At 35.3% G+C, this 12,140-nt stretch overlaps 1 protein-coding gene across 5 annotated transcripts in view; it reads left to right on the plus strand.

Annotated features, from left to right (window-relative positions):
- The window catches only part of Larp4B (La-related protein 4B), a 129,227-nt gene that overhangs the window by 63,128 nt on the left and 53,959 nt on the right, over positions 1 to 12,140 (plus strand). For all 5 annotated transcript variants that reach the window (XM_072541001.1, XM_072540997.1, XM_072540999.1 and 2 more), the window contains one exon: positions 9,870 to 10,217. In XM_072541001.1, the coding sequence (XP_072397102.1) occupies positions 9,870 to 10,217 (348 nt within the window). The remainder of the gene's footprint in view (positions 1 to 9,869; positions 10,218 to 12,140) is intronic.

A 12,140-nucleotide genomic window follows, 5' to 3' on the forward strand; every position in this document is an offset into this window, starting at 1 on the left:
TGATTTCCACGTCCTTGTCTATCAGCACTTCAAACCTTGCATCTGAATTGATAACTAAATATTCTGTTTTCTTCATGCTGACTTGTAAGCCCCCATTTTACATATTTTCTGTATATACGCTTTACCATAAATTCTAGATCATAAGAATCTTGAACTAGGACGACTTGATCACCCGCAAAGTTCAGAGAGAACAGTACGTCATTTCCTATGAGGATTCCCATTCCCTGGCAGTGGTTTTCCATTTTTTGGAGGGCTGTCTCAATATATAGATGAAACAGTATGGGTGACATACTGCATCCTTGTCTTAGTCCTTTAGTTAGTTTTATTGGCTCTGATAGTCTATTTCCGATTTTTAGGTAAGTAGTGTTATCCCTGTATACTTCTGTGATTATTCCTAAAAGGTATGGACTAATGCCGAGTTGTTGTAAAGCTTGCCACAATTTAAGTCTTGGAACTGTATCATACGCCTTTTCTAGGTCGATGAAGGCTAGATTTACTTCGGTACCAACCGCTATTATTGTTTCTATTAATTGTCGGACTGTTAACTTGTATAAACAAGTTATCAGTGCAAGATGTACCAAGTCTAAATCCGCTTTTGTCTTCGCTAATTAGATATTCTACATCATCTTGTATTTTTCTATTTATTATCTTTCCAAACAGTCTCCCGAAAGTAGGTAGGACACTTAATCCTCTGTAGCAATTAGGATCTTTTCGATTACACTTTTTAAAGATGGACACTTGCTAAGCGGTTTTCCATTCAGATGATACTTTAATTTGTTGGCAGCATTGATTCATTAGAAAAGTTATTCGTTCTATTAGGAATGGACCTCCTGCTTTAAGTAACTCTACAGCTATATTGCCAAGTCTTGTAGATCGCCCGTTTTTTCATTTTAATTAACGCAGTACGGTCCTCGGTGTTAGTAGTAATAATGTTACTATTTGTCTCTCCATACTGTATTCCTATCCCATATATTCCAATCTGGACTCTTGGAGTAAATTTTTATAGTGATATTCCCACTTTTTTTATGGAATTTAGTTACTTAAGGACTTATGGAAGTTTTTCTTTAGATTAGTAATAGTTCTCCATGCTTCCGCAGTCTGAGAACCACCAATTAAATTTTCAACTTAAACACATTTTTGTTCCCAGAAATTGTTTTTTGCTTCTTTTATTTGATTGCGTACTTCTCCGTTTTTCCTTTGATATCTTGCTAGATGTTTTATTTGTTAGCCATTTCTTATATATTTTGTTTTTTTCTTGTATCATTTCTTTTACGTTTTCTGTCATCCATGGTGGTTCGTGGTCTTTTTTGTCGTTGTTCTCTGTTTCTAATACTGCATAAGCAATTTTTTTTATTATCGTTTTGAGGTTGTTGTATTCTTATTCTACATCCATATTTCTTTCCATCTCATTTAGTTCCTTTTCTAATCTAGATTGAAAAAGATGTTTAATACTTGGTTGGAATAAAAGGTGCAATTTATATCTCCCTGTTTTGTACTGTGTAGTATTGTTTCTCTCACTATAGGTGTTCTGTTTGTAGTATTCTTTAAAGGGGCACAAAAGATTAGCTAAAAGAAAGTAGTGATCTGCCCACAGTTAGATCCTCTTTTTACTCTGCAGTCTTGGCACTTAAATTCACTATTTTGTGCTGTACTGTAGCTCTCCATCCTCAGTATGTACTAAATATATGGCGTCACTAATAACAATAATATTATGATTGAGAAAGTGTCTATCCTCATATGTCATCTATCAAAATTTAAGCAATTAGACTATTATAGTTGTCCCTTTATAATTCGACAGGTATGGGACCAAAGTGGTGTCGGATTACCAAAAGTGTCCGGATTACCGAATGTGATTATATATTTATCATTGTTTTGCTAGCAGTAGCCTACAATATTCTTAAATTTTATGATTAAAATGCTACCCAGATTAATATGCAAATGAAACACCCATTTCGGCTAACTAAAACATGTTTATTAAAGGAAATATGGAAGCTAATAAATTTGATATAAACATTATACGTACTAATAACTAAATTCCGCAACTAAGGTAGGTTAATTATGGACTTATGTACATACATTGTACTGTGCTCACACTTTAAAGAAATCTTTGATTGTCTTTTACTTTTTCTTGTTTAGACAGTCTGCAATTGCTTGTTCTTGTATTTCCTTTAACATAAAATTTTTTTCAGTCATATGCTCTTTCCCCGCACCAACGCATCAAAATGTTTGCAGATAATATAGCATCATCACAGTTGACGGTGAAAGATTTTTCATCATGTGCTTCCTGGTTCACGTGTTCATCAGATTCTATCATTTCTTTAATTATTTCTTCATCTGTTAAGTCAGCATAGTCATCTAAAATCCACTCTTGTAAAGCTTCTCTTGATTCTAATGAATGTACTATCGTTTCAAATTTGAAGGGCAACATCTAGTACAACTTGCACAGGTGCTCAGGCATATGTGATCGATTGCAGATCGGTCTAGTTATTGGTCAGGGATTATTTCTTTGTCCTATATTTGCAGATTAAATCATGTATTTGTTTCCATAGTATTGGTACCCTATTGTTTAGTAGTTTGTTTGAATTTGTTAATAATTTTCTAATTCTTGTTTCTCCATCTAGTCCCACAATTTCTTTCTGATTCTTCTCTTCTATAATTAACTTAGTAAATAATTTTTAACTTCTTTATAAGTACTAACGTCCACTGTTACAAAACATCTATGTCTTATGTTACAAAACATAATTTTTGTATACCACTGATCCTATCAAACCGTTAAATGAAAACATACAGCAAATTAATAATACAAGATTTAATAATTTAATTTGGTACAAATACATGTTTATTATATTTTAAGTATTAGAATGAACGGTATCTTTAAATCTTTATTTTTATGAAAAACAAAGATGACTCATTTAAAAGAGTAACAAATAAACGTACGTACTTATATATTAATACTAATTATCCGTAAATAGCGTCAAACTGCATTTTAATTAGGTTTCAAACATGTTTGTCATTTTTAATCGTGTTATCATTATCGAGGAATTATTGGGTGTCTATCAGCTTTAAAAGATTTGAAACCATTATTACTCAATACTAAAAATCGAAATAAACCGATTTACCAACAAAGAAACACCGGAAATATTAATATGGATTAAACGTAAATAGGAAAGACTTAGATATATAAATAAAAAAGTTTTTATGCAGTTGAAATTATATACATTTTTTTGAATTATAGATGTCCATTAGAAGATCTTGGAAAGGTTCACAAGGTTTACTATCTTTTGTATAAATAATATATAGTCAGAAAAAAACTTGATCAAAGTTTTAACTTTTATATCTAAAATTGTTGCCAAAGAATGTTCATTTCTCAAAAATCATAAAATATACGAGAGTGGATTGATATATATTTTTTAATTAAATCGATTTATTTCTCAACAGTCCCCTTTTAGCTCGATACACTTAGTAAGACGATGTTCCAATTTTTTTATGCCATCCGAATAGTACTTTTGCTCGAGCTCTTCAAAATAGGCCCAAGTTTCAGCGACGACTTCATGATTTGTTGCGAAACGGCGTCCTCCAAACCATTTTTTTAGGTTTGGAAACAGGAAAAAATCGCTGGCGGCAAGATCTGGGAAATACGGTGGGTGTTCAACCAATTCATAGCCCAATTCGTGTAATTTTGCCATGGCGACGGCCGATCGGTGAGCCGGTGCATTGTCTTGGTGAAAGAGCACTTTTTTGCGTTCCAAACCGGGCCGTTTTCGACGCAATTCGGCATCGAATCGATCCAATAATGCTGCGTAGTACTCACCATTGATTGTTTTTCCTTTTTCCAAGTTGTCGATGTGGATGATGCCCTTCGCATCCCAGAAAACAGTCGTCATCACTTTGCCGGCCGAATGTGCACTCTTTGCCTTCTTCGGCGGCCCTTCGCCGCGTTTGCGGTGTTCTTTGGTTTCCGGTGTGTAATAATGTACCCAGGTTTTATCAACGGTGATAAATCGGCGAAAAAATCGCGCCGTATCATCGCCAAAAGCGTCTCCGAAGTGGTCATACGTTTTTGCATTTGATCGATTGTCAGCAAACGCGGCACCAATCGCGCGGATAGCTTTTTCATGTCCAAATGATGGTGAATGATGTTGTGTATGCGTTCGTAGGAAATGTTTAGGACCTCTATTAACTCGCGGAGCTTAATTTGATGATCTGCCATAATCATGTCATGGACTTTGTTGACCATTTCCGGCGTGGTGACTTCATTTGGCCTCCCGGGACGCTCATCATCAAAACACTCGTATGACCACGAAAAAATTCTGCTTTCCAAAATTTTACTGTTACTAACGAAGGTGCAACCTCACCATAAACTTCGTCCAGGTCGGCTTTGATTTGCACATTCGTTTTACCCTTTTTGTGGAGGAACTTACATCACCGAACGGTACTCGACTTTTTCCATTCTTCCGAAAACATAAAATTTTGCTTGCTTTTTACGGTTGTAAAAACCAAACTAATTGTTTTTAAAACTTAAAATTTTGACAGACGTCATGTCATGAATGGCAAATGTCAACACCGAAACCAATTCGGTATCAAGTAGCGCCATCTATCAAAGGCTAGTTTAATATCAATATATCCTCGTATTTGTAAAAATGGATTAACAAAAGTTATTCTAACAATAACTTACAACTTAAGAACATTTATCTTCGTTAAAGAATTATTTTATTTTGTGAGCATTTTTCACCTTTTTGGGGGGGAAAATAAATATGTAGTTTAGTCATCGCATTTAGGGTTTCACGCGGGACAACTAGTTGCGGGACAGACTCTGTCACGCGACTCTTTGTCGTGACCTGTGTCCCGCACTTTTCCATCTGTCCCGTTCCGTCCCGCAGCAATTTTCGCTGTCCCATTCCTTGTACTGCGAGACGTCCCGCTGACATGCAAAGCAAACTTTAATTTCTAATTGTATTTTAATTAAAAATCTTTTTATAATAATACTATAAAGACACATCGACTTTTGACAGTGGTTTAACAATGCTGATCTTTTAGCAATGCACAAATCACCAAACCAACCAACAAATTACTATTATATTTAAATTGGATGAAAGAAATTGCAACAAAACAAATAACCTTATACGTCAGAAAAAAGTCTTATATAAAACCATTTCACCCCACCCAAGTACTTAAGTCTTATAAAAGGTAGGGTAGTTATTTTTGTAAGATTACGATTAACATAGAAATGTTTAACAAAAACACATTTTTATTTACTAAAAGAAATTCATTTACTTCTTTTTATTTATCACGTTCACGGTTAGATTCAAAGGTATGGTCATCTGGTGGTGTCGCCGTAATGTCGGGTGGCGGTTTATTAGGAGGACCTAAACCAAAACAATTTATTGCATACGTGCATTGCAATAAATCATAACGAATAATTGTCGAAAACATTTTAAAATTTTCCTTTATTCTAAATCTACTAATTATGTTTCATTAATATGAATTATTAAAACAGAAAGCCTATTAATTTCTATAAATATTTTTACGTTGCAAACATAATGCAGAAAAGTGCAGTTTTTGCGGGACGTCATGTAAGACAAAGCGTCCACGTCCCGAAGCAAAAATCGCTGTTCCGTCCCGCAGCAAAAATCGCTGTCCCGTCCCGCGGGACAAAGTGTTAGATGGGACGTCTCGCATGCATCACTAATCCCATTTGGAATATAAATTTATATTAAATTTAGTCAATGTACTGTTGATCTACAGAATTACATCAAGTGCTTCGTTTTTAATTTTATCCGTTTTTTATGTATATTGTAATCGACTATTTAATTATTCATTTCGATATTGTTGAATATAATTAATTTTTTCATGGAAATGTATTGTATCACGGATGGTGAAGGATAAGAGTTTGTATTTTATTTAGACATTTTAATTTAATATTTTATTACTTTAATCGTTTTCTGGAAGTTTATATTTTACAAAACAAAATCCGTCAGATATATTACTTTTAAAAATGTAAAATATTGCAACATTTTGATCTGTACAGGAATTAAAACATAATTGATTGTAAGGATAATTCAACATCTTGCCTCACCACGTTTTCCGTCTATTCCGTCTATTCCGTCTTCTCGTGTCCACCAGTTGCATAACATGATTATTCTTATCATATTTCATTCTGCTCTTTGTCCTATGTGATCTGCCCATTGTAGTCTGATTTATTTGATTTTGGTGATATCTTTTCTACCGAGCTTCTGCGTATATAATATGTTCTATAGCTCGACCTGTAGTTCCTTGTTCCGTTTAAAAAAAAGATTTGGTGTTCTTTCGTTCAAAAATAGATAGAGAAAATTCATCAGATTTGGTTAGAGTCCATGACCTAACCTAATGGCTGTAGCCGTTTCCAGAAACAATGGTTATGATAATTTTACGGTAAAGCTAGCATAGCCATGGTTATATCTCGGCAAGGAAAATGGCTGCAGAGCCCATCTTGTCGGCATATTTTATTTCTAATTAATTGTTGTTGATTGGTAAATTGACCAATCTCAATCGTAATTCCTCTGTGGTTAGAGCCTCTGTGGTATTCCAATATTCCAATCATTGGGGAGGGATTTCTGTGTCCATATTTCTTTTATAAGCTGCTGTAATGATATTATGTAAGCTTGGCCACTTTCTTTATATAGTTCAGCTTTGAGATTATCTATTCCGGGTGATTTGTTTCTGGCTATTTTGTTAACTGCATCTTTAACTTCAAGAATCGTTGGTGGTTCCTCTTCTGTCTCGTCTGTGCTCCTTACCTCATCTCTTTTGTCTTTCAGGTTTTCCTCTTCCTAAGTGCCTGATTAAAGTATTCCACCCATCTATTCAATACGTCTTTCCTTGTTGTTACTAGGTCGTCATTCCGACTTCTGCATTGTCTTGTGGTTGCTTTGAATTATTTTCTGTTGATGTTAACTTTCTTATAGAATACTCTGAATTCTTTCTCTCTGTTGAGGTTTTCTATATATTTAAGTTCCTTATTTAGGTGGTTGCGTTTTTTTTTCTTTTGTGTATCCTCTTTTTTTCTCTTCTCTTTGTCTGGTAATTCTCTTTGTTGCATTCTTGTATTCATCGTCAAACCAATTATTTTTACGGTCACAAATTTCTGTTTCTACTTCATCTTTGGCTGCTGCTTCAATGTCTTCCTTTATTCTGGTCCAGTGGGAGTATATATCTGTCTGGCCTTCTTCATTTACATTTTGATTCCTTAGCCTGTTGGTGATGTTTTCCGAGTACTGTTCTGCAGTTGTCGCATCTCTCAACTTTTGCACATTCGTTTTTTTTTATATCCATTTTATTTTCTTTACTGGTGTTTGAAATTCTAGTCCTCAATGTTGAGATCACTAGGCAATGATCTGAGTCTATGTTTGCGCCTCTATAACTTCCGCAGTTTATTACGTCTGTTTCATGCCTTGAATTTATTAAGATGTGATCAATCTGACTCGTTGTTCTTCCATCAGGAGAGGTCCAGGTTACCTTCTGTATGTTCTTGTGTTCAAAATAGGTGCTAGCGACTGTCATATTGAGTGCTGCTGCTAAATTTATCAGTCGTAATCCATTATCACTACTGATGTTGTGTACGCTATTCTTTCCTATCTTGGCATGAAAACTCGCTCTCGTCCTATTCTTGCATTTATGTCTAAATCAGCAACTGCATATGTCGCTCTGATGAGACCTAATGAGGTTGAAATACGTATAAGCTGCTTGCAGATGCCCGGCATCGAAATGAAATCTCATATCGTCTTTCTGTTGTAATTAAAAAATTTCCCTTTTGGGCGCAAATAGCACATTCATTGACTCTGGGGTATAAGGCCTTTTGTTCTTCGGTTTACAATAAATCCCACCCCATCTATGTGTTGGCTTTCATTGCAGCTATAATCTATAGAATGGGTTCTTTTGTCAAGAGTGCCAGTTCCCGTCCACCGTATTTCCTGCAGTGCTAAAACATCTACTTTGTACGTGTTCACTATGTCTAGTAAAGATGTGAGTGCTCCAGTTCGGTACAGGGTTCGGGTATTCCATGTTCCTAATCTTAATTCCATTTTTCTTTTGCAGAGTCGTCGTCGTGAGTTCCGTCCAGCTAATAGTTCCTGAGGTTACGTAACATATGTTTTTTTACAGGAAGAGGTTGTCAGCCTCTAGCCCAATCCCCAACCTGGAGGGCCAGAGACTCTTTTGTTAGGGTTGCCATACCTTAGTCTGTTTTGGTTCGCGGTTGGTATTTTTATTTCCCAACTACCCACCGGTGCTATGCCTGGTTAGGGCGGCATTCCCCTATCCACCACCTGGGGATGCGTCCGATGGGAGACAGACAACTCCCCACGGACAAAAAATTTTGCCCATTGCGGAAAAGTTAATTTTTGAAGTTTGAAAAAATTATTTAAACAAAATATTAACGAAGGTGGTCCTTGGTTTCTTGCAGATTTGATATTAGGGACTAATTTAAGCTTGTGCACTCATCTAGTTTCAATATTTTTGGTCAATATCTCGATTTTCCCGTAGGTTTTTGCGCTAGGGGTTGAAGGGGCTATTTATCTACCATCCTCATGTACACCATCCCTCCATCTGAGTTTTGGCCTACCCCTACTTCTACTTCCCACAGGTTGCGACATAAGGATTCTTCTAGGAGGATTGTTCTGCTGTGATCTTGCCAGATGTTCTGCCCATCTTAGTCTTCCTATTTTTATAAAGGATACTACGTCTTTACCACCAAATATATCTTTATATCTGTGATATATCTCGTAGTTGTACCTCCTTCTCCAAACACCATTTTCACAGATGCCACTGAATGTATCAATCAACAGCAATTAATTGGCAGTAAAATATGCTGACAAGATGGGCCATGTAGTGTAGCCCTTTTCCTTGCCGAGATGTAGCTATGGCTATGCTAGCTTTACCGTAAAGTTAGCATAACCCTTATTTGTCGGAAACAACTACAGCAACATTTTTTTCTTTCCGTAATAAATTAGCAATAAATTGTAGTCTTGGTCTGAATTCGGACTTATAAATGGATATGCTAACTTTACAGCCATTACATCCCGTTTTGTGTAAAACTTATTGACATCGCTGGTTAAATGATTAGACTAATAACGAAAAGAAATGCAATATTTTGATTGTGAATAAATTAGCAATTCATTTAAATATCACGAAAATACCGGGCTTAAATCATTAATGTTATCTGTACAAGGAAAAACACTTACCTTTTAAATATGGTGTAATAATTGTAGCAAGTAGTAGAAGAGTAGCATCGTCGCGAAGCAAAGGACGCATACGTCCTGGTCAAACTAGAGGAGAGGCTTACATCGCAATGTCTCGATTCAAAGTGTCTCGTCTTGGTATGAGATAGGCAGAAAAACTCTGACCACCCTTCTTAGGTGGTCCGTAGGTTAGTTTGGCACATGCACCCCCATGAATCAGCGCTATTGTAATGCGCTTTTGAAAGACGATAATTTTATTAAATGGTTCTCAGAAATTTGATATTTTGTAGCGTTTTCTGTGCTTGCGAGGTACTTAACAAATAACAAAGATAAGTGAATTTATTTGAACTTAAAAACAGATTACAATGTGGTAGCCAGTTTAACAATGAGAATTTAGTGAGTAGAAGAAAAATAATGTACTGTAATCTTTTAAAGTTAATATGTAGTTTGAATATATCATTAAACAAGATCATATTGTAATACAGTAAAAACTTTCCCAAACACATCCTATTAAGACCAACCGTGAATTTTATTTAGCGCTGAATGGGACAAGGTTGCATAGTTTTATCGATATTATTATTATTTATTCGTGAAGGGTATTTGATATGTATATAATTAAATTAGTATTTTTATATTTGACTTTTTTCTTTACAGAATTTGTTCGCGGGTGAAAATTGTCCTCGATTTATTTCCTGTGAGTTTGCTCATAATACTTCTTGGTATGTGACGTTTGAATCTGACGAGGATGCCCAAAGAGCATACCGATATTTAAGAGAAGAAGTGAGGGAATTTCAGGGAAGACCTATTATGGCGAGAATAAAGGCTAAACCCATGAACCGATTGCCGATTCCACCAGTGACAGGAGTGAAAAATGGTTTCAGGGCTACACCACCTCCAACCGCTGTATATGATCCGGCGGCGTTTCCACCGGGTCAACAGAGGTTTATCTACACAAATGGTACTCCTGGACAACCGTTACCTGCCTATAATCAAGTAGTATATGTGAGTAGACTATAACTTTTTTAAATGATAACATGTCCACATTTTAGTTGATTAACCCATGTGTCAAATACAAAATTTAAATTTTGAATATAATTCCTGCATTATGTATAGTCCTGATATATAGTCGTCCAGATATAGTCTCCATTCCCAAAAGTACATTTTGTATTTTGATTACGATTTCCACACAATTTTAGTACATTGGCGCTCAAATAAATAGGCGATGTTCTAGCTGTATTCAATACACTCTGATCATTATTATACCTCGTTGTCAGCAAAATGTGCTTATTTGGCTGACAACCATAAAGAACCCCGGCACTTTTCTTTGTAAAAGTGGTTTTATTTAGATTGGCTGAAACTTTGCAAAGAGGTAGCTTTCGTCATATTGATCAAAAGTTCTCAGTGTCCCAAGACTCAAATGGACTAAAAACCGACACTTTGAAGCTCTTAACTCAGAAACAATTGATTTTTGAATCTTGGAGCAATGAGAACTTTTGATCAGCAGAGCAAAGATCTGCAAAGTTTTAGCCAATTTTACTGAAACCCCTTTTACATGAGAAAAGTGTCGGTTTAAAAACGGTAAGTTATACCAAATTCATTGCATTCTTCTTCCACGCTGTTTAAGAATAGTTGCAACTCTTTCTCATTAAAAGCAATCAGTATCATGTATCTTAGATCATTAACGTTAATTTCGTTGATCTTAGTGCCTCGTTCTACTTCATCCAGGGCTTGGTTGAAGATAAATTCGGAGCGTATGTTAAAAATTAGAGGAGATACACCCCTGCCACGTCGTATCTACATTACTTTCGTTGGCTTTTGAACAATTCGGATATTTGCACATTGGTGTCAATACAGAGGATTATTTTTTGATGATACAGGGGACTTCGTCCTCGATTCCCATTTGATATTTTTGGCACCTATTATTTTGTTGTGATTGACCGGGGATCTCGAAGTCGATAAAACACATTTTACGAGTTGTTATATATAGAATTTTTCATATAAAAATCAATGGACGTAATTCAAGATTTACGACGTCAGAACCCCACAGCATTGCCAAAACATCAGAATAGTTAATAAGTGAGGAATTTTCAAAATGTCAACTATTTAAGAATACACTAGGCAATTGGATTTTTAACCCTAGAACCACGTGAGGGAACTGGAACATAAACCACAACGTGGGGTCGCCTTTGACCCTAATAAAAACTTACTCAAATATGACAAATAAAAAAATGTATTTGGTACTACATATTTCAATTTTAAAAAGTTTATTATATGACAGTTTAATGTTTCTACAGTAAATACCGAAATAAGAGTATGATTAACAAATAAACAACAAAATAAAAATAACCGTTTTTTATTAGTAAAAATAACATGATAAACAAATCTGACCAATATAAAATATTTAAATCAAGATTAAGATTTACATATTTCATAAATGCTAACTGATGTTCTGCACATATATTTTTTCCATAATGAATACAAATATGGCGTCCTTTACGGTCACGAGATCTTGGACAAAAATCACAACGACGTGAACGCTTTTGTGGCTCTTGGGGTGGTAGTTCGTCAGGATATTGGTATTATATTGGACAAGGTATTGTCTCAGAGATTGTCTTAACTTTCTTGGCAGTCGGTTATTTTCTACTCTTTGTTTCATATAATCTTCCACCAAAGAATCAGCTAAGTTTTTGAGAAAAGTAGAACGGACGTTACAATTCGGCAATATTTGAAATTGATGTAACACAAAAGAATTGATTCCAGCAGCATCTAACATTCCATACAGAATCCTTAAAGGCCACCTTTACTGTCATTCGAAGACTGTCTTCGAATGACAGAGTTGATCAAACGTATCGACCCCACCTTTAGTCGAATTGTAGAACATTGTAATTTCTGGCTTTTTTCTTTCTGCATTTATTTCGTCTCCAA

This window comes from Diabrotica undecimpunctata, chromosome 8 (genome assembly GCF_040954645.1).
Source record: "Diabrotica undecimpunctata isolate CICGRU chromosome 8, icDiaUnde3, whole genome shotgun sequence".
Lineage (NCBI taxonomy): Eukaryota > Metazoa > Arthropoda > Insecta > Coleoptera > Chrysomelidae > Diabrotica > Diabrotica undecimpunctata.